The 21,084-nt window shown below is 35.7% G+C and overlaps 1 protein-coding gene across 1 annotated transcript in view; it reads left to right on the top strand.

Moving 5' to 3' along the window:
* Rtl4 (retrotransposon Gag like 4) overlaps positions 1–20,830 on the top strand; it is a 376,725-nt gene extending 355,895 nt beyond the window's left edge. Inside the window, exon 2 of the mRNA XM_021725250.3 lies at positions 16,804–20,830. Within this exon, the coding sequence (XP_021580925.1) occupies positions 17,025–17,924 (900 nt within the window). The 5' untranslated portion in view covers positions 16,804–17,024 and the 3' untranslated portion in view covers positions 17,925–20,830. The remainder of the gene's footprint in view (positions 1–16,803) is intronic.
* Positions 20,831–21,084: the final 254 nt, after the last annotated feature.

Raw genomic sequence — 21,084 nt, 5'->3', positions numbered from 1 at the left:
TTCACATCTTTTCATGGCTTAATAGCTTACTTCTGTTGAGTGCTGAATAATATTACATTATTTGATATGCATAGTCTATTAATCCAGTTATCTAGTAAAGGATATCTTGGTTGCTTCTCAAGTTCAAACAATTATGAATAAAGTTGCTATAAATATCCATCCTTGTGCAGGTTTTTATGTAGACCTAAGTTTTCAACTCCTTTAGGCAGCAACCAAGGAAGGCACCATCTGGATCATGTAGTAAGAGGGTATTTAGTGTTGTAGGAATCTGTGAAATTATCTTCCAAAGTAGCTCTACCATTATGCATTCCCAACAACAATGAATGAGAATCTTGTTGCTCCCCATCCTGGTCAGCATTTGGTATCATTAGTGTTTTGGATTTTAGCCATTTTAATGGGTATATACCTGGATCCTATTGTTTTAATTGTTGGAATTCCCTAGTAAAATATAATATCGAACTCACTTTATATGCTTATTTAATATTTTTATATCTTTTTTAATGAGATATTTCTCTTTTCAAATAACGATTTTTTTGTTTCATTCAATGAATTTTTGTCTATTTCCTATTTTCACTTTCATTGATTTTTGTTTTAATTTTATTTCTTTTCTTCTGTTTATTTTTAATTAAATTTTCTCTTTTTCATTTTTTTGAAGTTTGAAGTTCAGATTAATATTGTTAGATTTTTCTTTTTTTTCTAATATGTGCATTCAATATGGTAAATTTCCCATGAAGCACTGCTTTTGCTGCATTTCACAGATTTTGATAAGGTGTATTTTCATTTAGTTCAAAATCATTTCAAATTTCTCTTGAGATTTATTTTTTGGCCTATGTGTTATTTAGAAGTGTGTTTTTAACCTCCAATATTTGGGATTTTATGGTTACTTCCTGTTATTCATTTTTATGTAATTTTCTTTTGGTTTGAGGATAAACATTGCATGATTTTGATTATTTGAATATGTTAAAGTGTGCTTTATCGCCCATAATGTGATCTATCTAGAGATGCCAATTATATCTGTCTGACTTATGATTTTGTTGTGTTCAACTATGTGCTTACTGATTTCTCCCTGCTGTATCTGTCCATTTATGATAGAGAAGCATTAACCTCAACTATAATAGTGGATTTAGCTATTTTGTCTCAGGAATTTTAACACTCAATTGTTGGAGAGGTACACACAAGGAATGTCAAGTCTTCTTATAATATTGCCATCTTTATTTTTATGTAATGCCCCTGTTTATCTCTGCTAATTTTTCTTGCTATGAAGTACAATCTGTCTGAAGTCAATGCAGCTAATCCCCATTTTTAAATTAGTTTTAGCATGATATATCTCTCTTCATCTCTTTACTTTATATTTAAATATGTCCTGATTTCAAATGTGGACTTCTAGTGGACAAAATATAGTTAGTTGGGCCTATTTTTTCTTGCACTCAATAATCTGTCTTTAATTGTATATTTAGACAATTGATTTTTTTTATTTGTACCAGGGATTGAACCCAAGGGGGTCAACCACTGAGCTGCATCATCATCCCTTTTAAATTTTTAATTTTGAGACTGGGTCTCACTAAGTTGCTTTGGGCCTTGCTAAATTGCTGAGGCTGGCTTTGAACTTGCTATCCTCATGCTTAAGCCTCCAGAGCCACTTGGATTACCAGCATGCACCACCATGTAAGGCTTAGACAATTGATATTTAAGGTGATTATTGATAAAGTAGGGATTAATATCAACTTTATTACTGTTTTCTATTTGTTATGCTTTTTTTATTCCCCATTTGTCTTCCACACTTTTTCTGACTTTTGTGGTTTTAACTGAATACTTTATATATTTTTTTTCTTTTCAGTCTTAACATATTAAATACATTTAGATTATTAACATTTTAGTGGTTGCTCTATAGTTTGCAGTGTACATTTATACCTAATCTAAGTCCAATTTCAAATAATGTTACAGCTCTTTATGGATAGTGTAAGTAATTTAAAATAACAAAATATTTCTAATTCTTCCCTCCATTCCTTGTATGATTGTTGTTATTAATTTCACTTATGTATAGGCATGCATAAGCAAATATATATACATAAGCATACATGATCAAATACATTGTTGCTATTATTATTTGAACAAACTATTTTCTGCTAGGTCAATTAAGCAAAAATACAGGTTTAGGTTTTTTTTTTTACCTTCACTTATTCTTTCTTTGACACTCTTCCTTTATGTAAATATGAGTTTATGGCCAATGTCATTTTCTTTCTGTCAAAACAAATTTCAAGCAGGTTTTGCAAGGAAAGTGTATTGACAATGCATACACTCAATTTTTCTTTGAGAAAGGATTTCTGCTTAATTTTTTTTTAAAAAAAATCATTTTCAAGGGACTGAGATTCTAAGTTGATGGGGATTTTGTCTCAACACTTTAAATATTTCATCCCACTCTCTCCTGCTAGCATCATTTTGAGAATCTTAACTTTGTAATTCTTAACTTTGCTCCTGTATAAATAATGTGAATTTTTGACCTCTTACTTCTTTCAGAATATTTTTAATCTTATTTTTTAAGGTTTAGGGCTTTGGGGGGTCCTGATTGATCTTCTCTGAGATTTCTTGATCTGTGATTTGATGTCTGACATTAATTTCAGGAAATTCTCAATCATTATGTCTTCAAATATTACTTCTGCTCCATTCTCTTTTCTGCTTTCCTTTTAAGACATTATACAGTTTATGGTTAAATTACAATTTTTGTATATTCTATTCTGGGGTTTTAAAAATGTTTGCTTTTGGATTTGGGAAGTATTCATTGTCACAGTATCAGGCTCAGAGATTCTTTCCTCTCTAGTCCATTAATCAGTCCATCAAAGCCATTCTTTTTTGTGATGCAGTGTTTTAATTTTTTCTTGATGCATAATAATTGTACATATTTATATGTGTGATATTTTAATACATGTGTACATTGTATAAAGATCCAATCAAGCTAATTAGCATATCCACCACCTCAAAAATTTATCATTTTTTTATGTTGGAGCATACAAAATCCTCTCTACTAGTTATTTTTGAAATATACAATTAATTGTATTCAACTATACTTACCCTATTGTGTTATCAGACATTAGAGATTATTCTTCCCATCCAACTGCACCACATTAACCATCCTCTCTCTCCTCAACCCTTCCCGGTTTCTAATAACCATTATTGTACCCTCTACTTTATTTTATTTCGTTTTTTTTGGTGGTGCTGGGGATTGAACACAGGACCTTGTGAATGCTTGACAGGCACTCTACCAACTGAACTATATCCCCAGCCCCTCTACCCTGTACTTTTATGAGATCAACTTTTTTAGCCTCCACATAAAGGTAAGAATATGTGGTATTTGTCTTTCTGCATGTTACAGTGTTTTTGATATGTGGAGTTTGTTTTATTCATTTTTTTAGACTTTCCATCTCTCTGCTTACATGATCCATGTGTTCTTGAATGTTGTCTATTTTTTCCATTAAAGCCCTTAGAATATTAATTATAGTTTTTTTAAATTTTGTTCTGATAATTTCAACACCCTATCTATATTTGACTCTGGTTCTGATTGCTTGTTTGGCTGCATCAAATTGCATTTTGGGCCTATTAATATGTCTCATAACTTTTTGTCAAAAGGCAACAAGATATATTAGATAAAAGGAACTGAGGTTAGGTAATGAACAAATATTAGGTAAACTTAATATAATGGTAATATGTGGAGGCAGAGGAAGCATTCCATAGTTCTATGATTGAGGTTAGGGTTTTGGTAAGCATGTGTCCATGAACTGTAAACTTGAACACTATTTCTCAGTTTTTTGTTCTTTGTTTAAGTGGTAGAGATGGCAGAAAGGAGTCATATTTGTTCATTTCCCTTCCCCTATATGGAAGGTTATGGGTTACTAGAGTTGAATATTTATCTTCCCCAACATGGAAAACTAAGGGGGCTGTTCCTTCAACAAAGAGGGTTAAGTTCTGATATAACCCTAGCAGGATAGAGTCTGGTTAAACAGTTTCTCCTGAAGGCTGGCCTTGTTAAGAACAGTATGTTCTAGTATGCTTCAAAATGGTTTCTTTTCCCCTTCCCATGACAGAAGAAGCTCAATGAAATATTTCTCCATTATTCACATTGATGACCTGGTAGAACTTCTGGAAGTAAAATTCATGAAAGTGTAGAGGCCCTCCTGTAACTAATTGCCCCTGGAGTTTTTAATCTCTGTTTTCCACAGTGAACTTCCACTAATTTGTCAATTGTGATTTGGGTTTTTCCAACCCAACACTCCTATGAAAGTTTCTGCACACGAGTTTCTGTTCTGATGAGGTATACTTTTCTCTAAATTGAGGGGTATTTGCCCTGTGAGCTCACTTTTCTGCTATATTTTAAGAAGAGATTTTGGCTTTTCAGTTTGTTCCAAATTTTATCTGCTGTTAAGATTTCATAGCTACTTCTAAGCTCCTGATATGTATGACATAAATCATTAAGCAAAGTTTGGAATTTTAGAAACACAATTATTATTGCCTTCTGGACACTAGCATTAACATGAATCTCTCCAGCACCAGTTTAGTGAGTCCCTTAGCGAAGATTATTGTTATTAGTTCACCACTTCACCACCAACACTATATAGCCTCTTTCTATATGCACAATAATTTGCATACACTTGAATTCTTCTCTAGAACATGCTCAGATTGAACTTTACCTGTGTATTCATTCAGTTATTTTTACAAGAAGAAAGTTATATGTTTTTGGAGCCTCTGTGTAATTGTTTACAATTTATAGTACAATTTTTGTTCAATAACTATTCTAATTTCTTTGAGTTTTATGCAATAGCATTAATATGTTAGGAAATATTTTTTTACCATTGTAGGAAAATATATTTGGTGAAGGAAATAAATTTCAAAGAACAGATCATTATCAAGCCCCCTTGTCGCTGTGATGCATCTCCAGTAATTGGCTTCCCTTAAATTTGAGCTCAGATTCATAGAAGAGGTGGAAGTGGGAGGGCAGTACAAAGTTCAGGTTACAGAAAGGAGGCTGAAGAAAAATCCGGTGAGGAGGAAGCTAGAAAAAATTCAAAATGAGTCAAGTGATATTATCTTGAGAACTATTGACAAAGCATAAACAAGGACTTAAAATTTCTGTTTTTTCCTAAGAATATAATTCTTTAGTTTATTAAGTATAAACACACATACTTGGTTTCTCTCCTTTGTCCCTTTAAAGAAGGTATTTATCAAATGGTCATATTCAAACTTTTTATTCTTTTGCATGTTATTTTATTATAAATATCATACCAGAGTTTTCTTCTTAATGAATTTTGTTCAATTTACTCTTTATCAAAGAGGAATGTTTAATGAGAAATATGAAGAATAAGTAGAATAAACAGGCAGTATGGCTTAGATATGAGTTTTACCCTAAAAGCTCATGTGAAGTAATGCAAGAATATTCAGAGGTGAAATGATGAGATTATGAGAGCTGTAACATAGTCAGTGGATTTGTTCACTGATATGGATTAACTGGGTGGTTACTGTAGGCAGGTAAGTTATGGTTAGAGGTACTAAGTCACTCAGAGCATGGCTTTTAGATTTGTATTTTGTTCTTGTTGAGCAGAACTCTCTCTCTGCTTCCTGGTGCCATGTTCCCAGCTGCTTTCTTCCACCACACTCTTAGAGCTATGGAGTTCTCCTGCCATTGACTAAACCTCTGAAACCATGGGCCAAAATAAACTTGTCAGTTCTGTTGTTCACAGAGATGTAAATTTGAAAAGAACAAAAGGCATAAATATTTTTATAAACCTCCAACTTCCTCTTTGTGTTAAAAAAAAACAAAACATTTTTCTCAATGATTTAAAGTGGCAGCCCCTCAGCTTCTCAGCTATAGACATGGAATTCCGGACTAAATCCTCGTTTTAGTGAAATCAATGGATCTCTTGAAGTTATCAGTCTCCTCATGAACACAGAACAGTACTTCTGAAAGTAAATATGATTTGTTGTTCTATTTTACAAGTACTAAGAGTATATTTATACAAATCAATAGTAAACCTGAAATAATTATAAAAGTCCTTGGCAGCTCCTGATAAATGGCTTCTACTCCAATTATGAGAAGATAAAGATTTTTTTTTTAATCATGGGATTTCCTGAGTAAATTTTCACTTTTTTTATTGGTTGTTCAAAACCTTACAAAGCTCTTGACACATCATATTTCAAACATTAGTTTCAAGTGAGTTATGAACTCCCATTTTTACCCCAAATACAGATTGCAGAATCACATCGGTTACACATTCACATTTTTACATAATGCCATAGCTACTCCAGAATCCCAGATATGGGAAATATAACCCAAGGCATATTGTTCTTTATAAGATTCACTCTATCTCTATGGACTGTTCAACCCAAAGTAAGCCATTAATTCTACTGAGTACACTCAGGCAGACAGTAATTACCCAGACTGTCAGTGACAGATATAAGGTAGCCTATTAAATTATAAATATTAGGCTAGTATTTAGGACATTCTATGATAAATACTCTATCCTTTAGACTTGCCATCTATAAATAAAAAACTGTGTCCTACACAATTAATAGTATTTTATCGAGAGGAATAACAAATGCCACAGAAAAGACTCTAAATTTACTATATCCAAACACACATACTTTATATCTTGTTGGCCATTAGCTTACACCTATTTTCCTATCTCAGTCAACCTAATTTTCCCTAAGTTTGTTCTGGAGTAAAAAACCCAAGGAATAATGGGATGACAGACAATGGATGGAGAGATGCAGAGAGAAAGTCTTAATTGATTTTGTGTTGCTATAATAAGAGTTGTGAGTCTGTGTAACTTATAAAGTAAAGAGGTTTACTTGGCTCATGTTTCTGATGGCTGGAAAGTACAAACAGCATAGTGCCAGTGTCCTCTTGAAAACGTCTTTGGCTATGTTAAAACATGACAGAAAATCAAAAAGAGAAATAGGCACATGCCAAAGAGACCAAGCACATGATGTGGCCTCACTTTATAACAAACTGCTTTCATGAGAACTAACTTATTCCTCTGACACTCAGAGCCTACCTCATGAGATCAGCATTAATCCATTCCTGAGGGATACCTTCCATTAGGCCCCACAAGGTTCCACTACTTCAACACTGCCAGATTGAAGACCAAGCTTCTACCACATAGACTTTTGAGTAACAAACCATATCCAAACCAGAGCAGAGATCAAGTTAGGAACTCAAAAAGATCACCCAATTAAGGAGTTAGTGCTTCTTTCTTTTCCAGCATAATTTATTACCAGATCATCTCTACCCAGCATTCTAACAATTTATCATAAACTCGGGGCCTCTGAGTCAGATGGATTTAGATTTGAGTCTCAGTTTTGCTGCTTACCCACTGTGGGGTCTTGAACAAAACAACAAACCTTTCAGAATCAATTTCTCCTTCTGTAAAATGAGGATATGAATGATTTTTTAGGTTGTTTTCATGATTACATGAAATTATACATATAAAGAAGTGCAGTATTAGGTCCCAAATAAATACTCTATAAATAAATCCTGTTGATAGTGGTAGATTTTATATGCCTTTCTTCAGTATTCATATCTACTAGTTGTTTGATATTTTATAGCATTGTTGTTGGGGTAGGCTCAGGCCCTGTTTAATGAGCTGGTACAAAACACTATATCTCTTCAGCAATAAGATATATGTTTTATCATGTTTTAAAATATGACTTTTGTCTTTGTAAAATTCCTACTCATCTTTTTGAATATAAGTTGATTTTAAGTCATGACCCTGGATTCTAAAGATTCTCCAGTCTGTCAGTAGACTTATTTTAAGTTATGATTATCTGGGTGTCATATAATCTAACCAGAGCTATGAGCAAAAGTTCCTACCTAACCATTCTTCTGAGTGATCCAGAGGAGCCATTCAATTAAACTGAATTGAACCTTATGTTTCATGTTACCCTTCACTAAGTGGTAAGGTCTATGAAAGAAATAGTAAATTATAAGTCCTAAACCCAGCAAAGTTCAATCACCTACTCTATTAGTCCAGTTTCTCTTGTTATAACAAAATACCTGAGGCTGGAAACTTTATAAAGAAGAGAGGTTTACTTAGTTCACAGTTTTACAGGCTGAAAATCCAAGATGAGGGGGTCCTATCTGTTTGTCTTCTGGTGAGAACCCTCTTGGCTACATCACTTTATGGAATATGGAATCATGGTAAGAGTATATGAGATAAGGAGAGATCACATGGCAAGATAAAAAGCATGAGGAGGGACCAGTCCTGCTCTTTTATAACAATCCAGTCTCAAGGGAACTATATAGATCCCATAAGAACTATTTAATCCTTTCCAAGGGCAGCTGCCCCAACAACCTAATTACCTTACTTTAAGCCCTACTTTTTAAAGGTCCTACCACCTCAACATGGCCATACTGAGAGCCAAGCTTCCAATATATGTACCTTTCAGAGACAAACCACATCCAAACTATAGCGCTTGGAAAATTTTGGAAGGTAGTAAGCTTCAAAATAATGAACTCTTGGGAAATCAATGTCCATATGAAGCTCAGAAAGGGGGAAATAAACCTATCAGCATTCTATAATTCTTCATACTCCCATGGCCTCATATTGCTCATATTGACTGTGTGTGTGTGTGTGTGTGTGTGTGTGTGTGTGTATGTGTGTACGTGTGTGGTAGAAATTGAACCCAGTGTCAATCACATACTCTCCCCCCGAATTACACCCTGGACACCCAACCCTTTAATTAATTGATTAATTGATGTTAGGGTTTGAAATGAGGGGCATGTGTATACTAAGCATGTGTTCCATCATTGAACTATATCTCTAGACCTCACACTGGTTCTTCAGCCATTTCAGCAGATTGACCACACACATATGCCACTGATCAAAGGCAGGGTTTATGGAGGAAATTGAACACAGTTTTCTGTATGAACATGATCAGGGTAATGACTGATTTTCAGTATTCTTTTATTCTGTGAAGTGAAGACCAAGCCTGAAAGGGTAGCTCAAAATGATATCTTTACCACTGTTGAAAATGTGAAATTTCTGGGGTTTAGAGTTGGATGTAACAAAAAGTTAACTGCCTCACTCCTTTTTTATAGAATCATTCAGAGTCATTATTTCCCTTCTTGAGGTCTTAGTTATCACCCTGGAATAACCAAAACAAAAAGACTTTGTGCTTTGAGATTATACTATCCTTATGCTAGATATTTCTTTGCTTTTTATTAAATTTGTCAATATACCTAGAAAATCCTTACAGCTGCACTACCGGTGACAAATGCATTTGAGAACACTTAACCCAGTTCACTGCCTCCACTGTATATCAACCTAAATCCATTTGATCACTAGTGCTTTCACCAACCCTATGGATACTGATTCCATGGTTTGTTCATTTGTATAGCATAAGTTCATCTCCAGATCTAAAATAACATTTCCTTGATGCAATTTCATCCTGCTTCTTTCTTGGATTGTTTTTTACAAGGATGATGGTGTTCTTAGGGTCAAGTTACTCTGGAAAAACTCTGAAGGACCTCCCTGCAGACTGAGTCCCAGAGGCCTGGTGGCAGGTCACAACATTTCTGTTTCCTCTACAGTGACATATCCTTACAGAAGATAGGAAGACTTGACAGTCTGACAGAAACTTAAAGTGTGAAGATGAATAAAAGATACATCACTCCTGATTGGTATATAAAAAAAGCTGTCAGTTGATGTAAGCAGTATTCTAAAAACATACAGTACCATATCAGGGCTGGAGAGTGTTAGATAGAAAAAAAGGTTGGCAGATGGACAATTTTTGATAGTCAGGTCTATGTGGATGTGAAAACCAAGCTGAGAAGGAGTTTGTTAGTTCTCATCTGTTGCCCTGCTTTGCAACCCATATTTGGAAGCTTTTATTTCTCTTTCTTTGACTTCCCTCAAGGCTACATTATTAGCCAGTAGGTATATAATCATCTAGGTGCTATGTGTAATGTGAATGGTGACAGGCAGGAAATTCTAATCAAAATATATTACTCACTGATGCTTTGCCTGCAATTCTACCAGCAGAGATTTATATTGGAAGAATGTACTACAACTCAGACACTCTGGGATGGAGAAACATTCAATGTGTTCTAATGGGGATGCATTTCCAGCCATTTGTGGACCTAGAGCATTAGGGAGTGGAAGTCAGCCAGAAATGAGAGGGCAGGATACAGAAAGGAAACATCTGAAGTCACAAAATTTTAATATTGTCTGCTTCACACTGTTATAGAAACATTTGAGGACATTCATCTAACCTTTACCTGATGCATGAATGTACTTCAAAACATTCCCATGAAATGTTCATCCTATCTCAAGTGATAGCTTCTTTCTTAATGAATAAGAAGTTAAATATATTATTAAGAGATTCTGAACTTTAAAAAGGTATATCTGGTGGGAATTCTGAATCTGCTTCATTGTATCTTCCTTACTATTGATGTTTGTTGTTCATAGAATTAGACTACCTCTTTATCCCCATGAGGGTTCTCTGGATGTGAAAGAGATCTTTACTAGTCCCTACCACAAATAAAGATTTTCCTCTCATTCCTTTTTGGTTTTTTTAATATTTATTTTTTAGTTGTAATTTGACACAATACCTTTATTTTTTATTTATTCTTATGTGGTGCTGAGGATCAAACTGTTTTCTAGAGTCCAGGGCCTCGCATGTGCTAGGTGAGTACTCTACCACTGAGCCACAACCCAAGCCCTCCTTTTTGTTTAAAAAAATGTTTTATGATGTATTTTTGGGAAGTTCTGAACTTTGGAAAATTCAGTCTTGTAGGAATTCCAAATTTGCTTCCTTCTATCTTCCATACTATTAATGATATAGTACTTAGAAGGCAATATCTGTACTTTCAATTTCATCAGCTACTGGGCCTTATAACAATAGCTATTTTATTTACCTTCCTTTTTGCTCAAGATAGAGTTCAAGCAACTTGAGAGAAACCTTCTTCGAAAGGGCTTTTTAGTTTTTATCCACCTACACCTGTTTCAATCCCAAGTTTTTAAACCTTAGAGGGGAGAAGACTTGAAGCCTTCTAGATTTTTTTAAAAATCCTTCTAGCTTATAGAAAAGATATGACAATTATTATTTAGTTTATACATGAAGAAATTAGACGTCTGAAATCTAAAGAGAGACCAAGTTAAAGTACCCAATTCTCATAGCTAATATGTGGAGTTAATATTCTAAACTAGAACTGAAACCCAAATCTAACTCCAGAGCCTAGGCCCAAAAGTAGCACATCAGACTATTAGCAGAACAGCTATCACATATTAAATGGGCATTATGAGCCAGGTACTGATATAGTTTGTATACATTAAATCAGTAATTTTAGAATATCCATGCCTTTTGAGGGCTCATTACTGTTTTCTAGAGTCCAAACAGTGCCTGGCACAAAATAGGCATTCACTAAAGTTTACATGAAATGAACAACTTTCTGTGGTAGAGATTGTTGGTCACTTTATTCAAATAAAATAAAATAAAATGAAATTGAAAGAGATTATACAGCCAGAAATTGGTAAATCCCCCAATTCTGCCACCCTGTGTGTGTCTCAATGCCCAAAGGTTAAGGAATGTCAGCAAATGAAAAGGAAGGCTTCTAGTAATAAGTGTATAGAATTAGGATCCTTGCTGCTGCTGCTGCTGCTGCTGCTTGAACTTCTAGAGAATCCTACCGATTTTTACTTTTATCTTTTCACCTGTCCCAGAATATCTCCTATTGCTTAAACTTGTGGCCCAATTATTCACGGGGCACAACATATGAAAGGTGAATTCCTGTCTTAAAGGTGGTTGCTCCAATGCAGCCTAGCACATTTTCATATTCCATATGCATGAATTAAACAGAAATATAGAGATTATTTCTTCCCTTAAATTCTCTAAATATTTTATCCATTTCAAACTACTTCCAGAGTATAGTGATATTAGGGTGCAGAATGCAGTGATGCAAGTGTTGGGGATTCTAATATAAAATGTAACACTAAATAACTGCATGACCAGGTTGGGGTTGTAGCTCAGTGATAGAGCATTTTCCTAGTATGGGTGAGGCACCAGCTCAATCTTCAACACCACATAAAAGCAAATAAATAAAAAATAAAAGTTAAATTCTTTAAAAAATAATAATTGTGTAACCTTAGACAACTTTTTATTTATCAATTAGAGGTAATATTGAATACATGCCTTATCTACTTCACAATTTATTGGAAAGATAAATGAAACAGTTGGAAAATACCCAGAGGACAGAAATAAAATGTTCTGTATATGTATGAGATGTTACCAATTGTGGAATGACATTAGAGCACCAATTATTGAATGACATTATAGAGTACATAATCCCTATATGGCTCATTCACTCCTAGTCAATATTTAGAAAAAAAGAGAAAGGCTAACTGGGAAAGTCTTAGGATTAGACCTTATCATGTATAATCTTAAACATAACTTGAATCATTTTCCATTTCCTAAGCCTCAAATTCTTCATATGTAAAGTTAAGAATTCTTTCTAATCTAAGACTGTTATGAGACTCCTTGTAATCAAAACATGATATACACTAAGTTTTCTATATTAAGCTTTCTCCACCTTGAGCAGGGCTGCAGGTTGTCTGAACACCACAGGGACCTGGCAATGCAAAGAAAAAGTTGAATCTAAGTGGGCTGGGCTCTGTCAGCTTATCAGCTGCAAGTGGTGTTCAGCACTAAGTGAATTGCACTTAATGAATTAAAGATGAAAGAGACAGCAGGGAGCATGAATGAAGGAGAAGACCTTTCATTTCAAATTTTAAGGGCTCATTTTATGACTATTTGGGATCTGCAGATCAGAATTTTTCCACTCTTCCCTTAATTGTTTACTTGAAACAGCATGTTCTGTTTGAAATGATGGGAGCATTGGGAATGGACAGGGAAACCAGACTAAGACTTCAAATTGGTAAACAAAGCCTGCTGTATCTTAGCCAGTGAGTCTCCTTCAGGCATAGGGAAAGTGAGGGAGGTACACAGTGAGTAAGTTTCAGTTTGACTATGGATCTAAGAATCAGATTACAGATTTTACATGACTAATAGCCAGTTCCTTACTGATTTTTTAATTATGTACTCAGGCAAGTTATAGAATCTATGGGTTTGAAAGAAGTAGATCATCTTTATGATGCCTTCATCTTATTTGATTCTTGGAAAGTTATTTGTGTCTCAATTTAGGTGATGTGGCCACAGCATTCCTTAGAATATCTGAAGCTCAAGTGTGAGAAGTATAGCTGCTCTAGATGGTTATATGATCCCAGGTCAAAGCTCCTCCTCCAATAGGTTATGAGAAATAACTTGAAATTAAAACAATGTAAGGCCATAAAGCTTTCTTATAAATAATAGGGTATTGCAAGTCTGTTTTAGCTTTCGGATACTATAACAAAATACATTTTGTTGAGATAATAAACTTAAAAGATGAAAGATTTATTCTGGCTCATAATTTTGGAAATTTCAGTTCATGGTTGGCCCCAGTGCTTTGAGGCCTCTGACAAAGCGGTATATCATGGTAGAAAGCACCATCTGGAGCAACTTGCTTACCTCATGGAAGCCAGGACACAAAAAAGAAAAAAGTCCCAGTATCCCCCTCGAGGGCTCATCCCCAATGACCTAAGACTTCTTACTAGGCCCCACGTCTTAAAGTTTTCCACCACCTTGCAATAACACCATATTCTATTGGACCAAGCCTTTAAAAGCACATGACCCTTTCAGGTACATTCTAGAGCCAAATTATAGAAAGCCATTCTGCAAACATGGTTTCTAGGAACTCCAAAATGAAGTAGTTTTGTGTCCAGGGAAGCTATTAACTATGGCTTTGAGCCAAACTGAATGCATAACACCAAAAAGGCATGCAATAGTTGACTAAACTCATTTGTTGTTGCTGCTGCTTTGTAGTTAAGACACATACATACTTATTAAGTAAAAGCTTAAATGTATGTAGTTTTGTGTTGAATCTGATCCAAGCTCACCAATCCAGTTGTTACACCTGTGCATTTGAGGTTCCAGCTATTTCTCTCCTTTTTCTCTTCAAGACTAGATCCTCTAGACATGACAGACTTTGTTCTAACATCTTCTGGAGATAATTCAGTAGTGAAAGGTCACTGACCTCTAAAAAGAGATAATTTCCAAAATGATAAGGCAGGATAAAATTTTGAGGAATTAAACAAATGCAGTTGACAATAGTGCTATTGTATGATTTGCATTTCAGCTAATGCTTATAATTTTACCAAGTGTTTCACCAGTGCTACATAATTAGGAAAATTAAATGCCATGTCACCTTGAATACATAATTCTGTAAAGAAACAAGAGACCTCCAAAAAATTCTGGAACTTTGGAAGGTACAAGGAAAGGGAAGAAAGCATGGATGGGAAGGAAAAGTTACAGTCACACCCTTCCAATCAAAAGGATAATTTATTAGAGGTTTACAATCTCTTATCCCAATTCTGATATCCAAAAGCTCTGTAAACTGGAGGTTATTTTTCATTAATTTGGTGCCAAATCTCATTTGGAAGCAAAACTTGACCTGAATCGACATGAATTTAGTCTTTATCCCTTTTAGTATGAATATTCAGACTTTTTTTTCCCTGCAGGAATGTTAATAGCTTGATTATGGGATGTTTCCCCAGACACTGCAGGAAGTGTTATATAATAAACAGTAATACTGTGTGTTACCTAAAATCTGAAAAAAATTGAATTCTGAAACACAGATAACAGATGATGGGCCTAGAATAATGATAACTTAACATTTATGGAGTACTTGCCATCTGCATGACGCTGTGCTAATTTCTTTTCATTTCGTTTAATCATCACAAACACTAGGAGGTAGATATTATGAGCATTTTCATTTTAAAGTTTAGAAACTAGTTCTCAGAGAGGTTAAATAGCTTACACAGAGTCACACAGCTTTTAGTCAGGCCAGGATTTGGACCCATAGCCATTCAACTTTAAAATCTGGATGCTTAACTCTTGCATTCTATTGGCTGGGAGAATTAAGCAATTGTGAAGGACATTGTGGCTCTTTATGGGCTTCATGCAGAAGGAGAATAGGATACCACACATTATATGTTGCTTGAGGACCAATATCTTATCTCCAAATATGCCCCTGTCTCATCCGTATTCTCTGAGTCACTACTAATATGTCTTTAATCCTTGAAACACAGTGTTTTTCACAGGGATCCTCTCCCTCAGAAATCACGTAACTAACTTGTTAAAGGACAGATTCCTGGGATCTACCCAGACCTAATAAATCAGACTTGATAGATTTGGGGACTGAGTTGATTTTACATACATTAGAGATTGAATAAAAAGTGAATGCCCTGAGAAAAGTCAATCATTAACCCTTATTAACTAATATCTTACTATCTGATCATTGGTTAATACCTAGCTGGAATGGCAGGAATGAATTCATGGATGGGAACATGGGAAGTCGAAGATGTCTGAAAAGTAGATCAGGAGACTAAAATGGTGAGATACGCAAAGAAAAAAAAGAAGGGTAGGACAATATGTGTCCCTATTTTGGCAATATGTGATAAGGGCAAATCCTCACAACCTGAATTAGAATAATTTTAGAAGCAAACTTCTCATTTTTTGTAACCCAGAGAACCTATCTATTATCACATTGATATAGCAACTCTGGTACAGAAAAGATAGTTATCTTCATTAGATAAAAAGGAAACTGAGAACCAAATGAGTTCTTCAAAGACATCAATTGATTAACACTAGTTTTTGGGCCAGAGTTTCTGGAGGCCAGAGCCTCCAATCTTACGCTATTTCAGTCTTCAATTATTTTTTTCAATTGATCTAGAGAGAAGAAGGCATCAAATAAAACCTAGAGAAACAAGTCTCAAATTTTGAAAATTTCAATGATACACATTTTTTTAACCCACTAGGTAATTTAAACACATTTAAATAGTATGCTACAAAAAGAGCAAAGAGAGGAACTGAAGTGCACAACTGATATATCACATATTTGGGGACTGTTTTTAACTTTTATTGGATATTTTATTCTTGTTATCAAGGAATGCTGAACATTTTGATTTTTATACTTTTATGAATATTTAGTTCTTGTTTGCTAGTTTCTCAATCTTACCTATTCATTTTTGCCTATGATGTCTTAATCATTTCCATAGCAACAAAATGTGATCTCAGACAGGATCAAAATAACCAGAAAAAATAGGTGAAGTCCAACAAGTGATTATTCCAATTCAGACCAAGTGCTGTCTATAGCAGTTCTTCTTAGACTTCAGTGTACATTCTAATCACCTTGGAACTCTTGTTAAAGTGTAAAACCTGATTCAGTAGGTTTTGGATGAGACCTGAGATTCTGTACTTCTAATAACCTTTCTGGTAATGCTGAGACTGCTTGTTCCCAGATCACATTTTGAGTAGCCAGGAACATGAACTATCATCACGCTCAAGCAGCATATGCAAATGAGCACATTTGTGGTCCTGGAGGAAGCAGTGTTTTGGACAGCAGCCCTGATGAGCATGCCAGGTCTGATATTAACTAACTGGGTGACCTTGAGCAAACATGTTTGCTTCTCTGAGTCTGTTTTCTCATCTGTGAAATTATAAATTTGGCCTGGATGATCTCTAAGATCACTTTAGATTGTAAAATTCTTTGACTCTCTGGTGAAAAAATAAGACACATTAGAACCAAGGCTTAATGTGAGGGCAAATTGCCCCTCTATCCCAAGGAAAGGGAGGGAAGAGAAAAACTGCCATGACTGTTGTATATATCTTCTTAATTCCAAATTGTATATGTGTTCTAAGGTAATATATTTCTTCTTAATGCAGAAATTGGCATTCCCCGTGAAGAAGAGACAACATTGAGTAACAGATAATTTTTGGCATCTTTCCAACTCAGCCTCCCCTAGTGACTTTTCATAGTTAACATCTTGGGATACTTGTTCCTGATACTGCCTCTTGGATCAAAGAGCAAATCCATTGCATGTCCATTGATCTCCAGTACTGGTACTTGAGATTATACTCAGTGTCACCTGATTCCAGGAGATAAAATGGAGAAGTGCACAGAATCACCACCTACGTTGCAGGTAGAACCTTCCTTTCTTCAGGGGGAGAATCTGATTCTGCAACCACAAATGCAGCATCTGACTGAGGAGAACCCTGCTCTGAGAGGCCAACTCATGCCTCCTCTGACTACCCCAGTGATGTCTGTACCCTACTCACTTGAGAATCTCACTCAATTTCATGGTGATCCTGCCAGTGTCTCAGGGTTTCTTGCTCAGGTAACTACATACTTAACAGCTTTCAAGATTCCCAATTCTGTTAATGGTACCCAGAACAAGCTCGTTTTTGACTACCTATCCCAACAAATGGAAAGTTGTGGGGTCACATCCGGATCTGATCAGAGTACTATATTAAAGCAACATGAGAGCTTTGTTCATGACTTCCAGCAGTCATTTGATGAACCCATGAAACAAGAATTGAACCCTTTGATGAATACTAAGGTTGACAAAGGAGACAACCCTTCTCAAAATGTGACTTGTAGTGAAACAAATCCGAGTGATCAGTTCCAAGAGGGACTAGCTGACCCCATCCAGGATAAAGAGAGTGTTGCAGATATGATGGGCAACCTCCCTGACCTGATCATTCAGTGCATTCAGTTGGATAAGAAACATAATGACAGGCCAGAGCTCCTACAATCAGAGACTCAGCTCCCAACTTTGGCTTCCCTCACCTACCATCAATCTCTCTCCAGTACCACAGGCTTACCATCTAGGGAAGAGCCTTCACAACTTCGGGGAGGCCAGTTACCTCTCACCCCAGCCAAAAGAGCCCGTCAACAAGAAACTCATTTGTGCCTCTACTGCAACCAGGCTGATCACTTCACAAGAGATTGCCTTGCCAAACGCTCTCGAGCCCCAGCAAGTACAAATAATCCAGATCACCAGTGAGAAAAGCCCAGGAGAGTCAAAATGACCAACTTATATCCTTCTTGCCCACAGCCTTACTGATTTATATCCTGCACTAACTCTATACTACAGTTGGAGAACTGCAAAGCCACTTTACATATAGCCATGAACTCTTTTGCTTCTGGAAATGTAATCAACCAGATCATGTTCATTTGGAAGTAACTCCTCACCAAACCTTATCTAACAATGAGGAAAACAATTCATAGGCACTTCTATAGTTTGGATCAATTCCTCCAAGAGTACTGTAAGTCTGCAGGTAAAACACTGCCCATCCTGAGCCAATAAAAAAAAAAACCCTGGAAGTGTTGGGAATCTCATCTCCACCAATGGATGAGATCTAGGTTGAGTTTATTGGCCTAGTCCATTTCTTGTGTGCTTATGACTGAGTCCAAGCCTTTTACCCTTGCCCTCATTGATCTATATCCTAGTTTCCTGTTGGTTTAGGTCCTCTGCCTAAAATCTTAGTTGCATCACCATAACTTGCCAGTATTCTCCTCCTAGAAAGCGGATCCTGCTCCACATATAGATTGGGGTGTAGCTTCAACACAAACTAAACTTCCTGGAACCACAGCTTTGTCACCTTATGTAATTAGTTTCCATCCAAAGTCCCCTATTTGCCAAAAAAACTGAACCTGTTACCTACTGACAAATCATATTTTATGGCCATTTGAATATTGCTTGGAATTATTGGTCTCTTCTATGGGCTAACCCTTCTGGCAGGTACATTCTATTAGCCATGCCCTAACAATCCCAGGATTCTCCCTCTTCCCTAATGATCCTAGATTGAGGTTCCAGGATATCTTACCGATAAGCAAAAATGATTTAGGATAATGACCTCTGAAAGATATTTAATGAGACCTAAAAAGTTCTCCTACATAGTTACTATAACTGCAGTGTTATTTCTGCTTTGGACAGAGAACCTGGACAAAATAATCTCCCTAAGGACTAAGAGTCAGGCTCTGCAGTAATTCCTGGCTCTAAGGACCTCAATTTGGTCATTATCTAGGATCACTGTCCAGCACTATAGGTCTCTACCCTTACAGATCACTTCTGGGGTTACTTATCTAATTGAGGATCATGAAAAACAATGAATGGAAGAAAAGTTTCTGAACCATCCCATCTGAAAAATCCCAGTACACATACATTAACACCATCTGTACACAAAACTCAAGAAGTTATAAGCTTGATTGCTTGTGTTGTACTCTTGGCACATACCAACTCTGTATATAGATAGATGATGCTTCTGAGCTAAAGTAATACTGTGCTGGAAAGGCATAACTCCATAAAATGTTAAGAATATTCAGTGATGATAAGTTTATGCTTGTAAATTCTAAGCCTTTGGTCACGGCTTCTTAGTGTCATGTATGTCATCATAATGGGTCTCCTGAAGTCACTAATTACATGTTCTTAGAAACCATCAAGATCTTCTCAGAACATGAAGTGCCATTATATTTCGGCCCTGTCCTGGAGAGTTAGTCTAAATTTTCAGTGTTCAAATCCAACTAGGGTTACTAATCTCATCTGGTAGAACAACAAAGAGATCTTTCCACCCATTGGTGCCTCACCAACCACTGTGCTAACAATTATTTGCATTTTCAGAGGGTTTCCTTTATCAATAGTTTTCTATACATGCACATTACTCCATTAACTCCCTCAATAAGGAAACCTGAATGCACATATTTCAGTAACACCAAGAAATTCCCACTGCAGTAATGAGATGGTATGAGATCCTCCAACAGGCAGATCTGTTTGAAATTTGAGTGACTCTGAAATACCTTGGAGGTATCCTGACATATTACCACTAATTTGATAATAAAGGACTAACCCCTTGGCCTCTAGTCAGTTACTTTACTGACCTGAATATAGTCCTGAAATATCAACACGATCATTCAGTTGGTTTCATCATCAGTCTTTCCTTATCTTAGGGCCACAATTTTTTTATTGTGGACTCTCTCATAAAGATAAATATAAAACAATAAAAAATTCCTGTTTTTACTCTCCTTTTGTGACAACGTTATCTTCTTCTCCAAGAAATCTTCAGAATTCATAACCTCTTAGAAAAGATAATCAATCCAAAGTTGTAACTGCAGGATTAGAGCTTGTGGAGGTCCCTTGTTGAGGCATTCCAAGTCAAGGGCATTTTGTACACTATGTAGTTTAATCCAGTAGCCAGGCTGAGCATACTAATGGGAATCTGTGATCATGCTTTTCTGCCTACTAGCTATTAACAATTCTACCACTTCAAAATTTATTATAGTGACAACATCTACTTTATATCATCAAATTCAACAATAATTACTCATTACATAGTATAAAGATAGTTACAAAGGAGTATCCTCAGAACTTATAGCTAAATTAATTGCTCTGAGAATGCAACTAATTCGAATCCATGGAGAACAGATGCAGTCTGTAACTTCAAAGGCTTGGAGAACCCCTATGTCCAATAAAGGATGTAGTTTTAGAGAGACAGATCTGCTACATGATTGATACCACCCAGCAAGGTAGGGTCTAATTATTTTGTAAGACTGAATAAGATATTGCTAACAAAAGAATGGTCTACTTGGAGTCTGAAAAAGAAGGCAATGAGAAAAAAACATAATCACTAATCTCCCCAGCCTCAAAGATTATTGACCAGCACACCATTTGGAAGGTCCACCCTGACAGTATTGTTAAGCCACCAGGCCACTCAATTTGGCCTTAACCATTAAGATGGTCACCTGAATACATTTGCTCTGAGTTGATGGTCTTCAAGTAATCAGATTCTAATTGCTTTTCTGTATAAACTTTGTTATGGAGAGAACATTTCCTAACCTACTGACATAAGTGTTCTAGCCTATTTGGCAGTTAATTCTCATTGTAAGTGAATAAATTGGTGTTTGGCTTACTCATCAGTTTCTTGTGGGTTTTAATAGCATCAATCCTTTGTATTCTAATCAACTCTGAGCACACTGAAACAGGTTCTCACTATGCACCACAATATGAATCATAGTGAGTGCACTCAAGATTGGCCTCCTTAGGAAACTTGTCTCAATATTAAACAGCTTTCCTCTTTATTTCTCTCATTTATCTATAGCTATAATAAGATTTTGAAATACCTATGATTTAAGTTCCTTCACTTTCCTCTACTCATACCCAGAAGCAT

Source organism: Ictidomys tridecemlineatus, chromosome X (genome assembly GCF_052094955.1).
Source record: "Ictidomys tridecemlineatus isolate mIctTri1 chromosome X, mIctTri1.hap1, whole genome shotgun sequence".
Taxonomy (NCBI): domain Eukaryota; kingdom Metazoa; phylum Chordata; class Mammalia; order Rodentia; family Sciuridae; genus Ictidomys; species Ictidomys tridecemlineatus.
The sequence above is the reverse complement of the archived record's forward strand: the minus strand, read 5'-3'. Positions and strand labels throughout refer to the sequence as shown.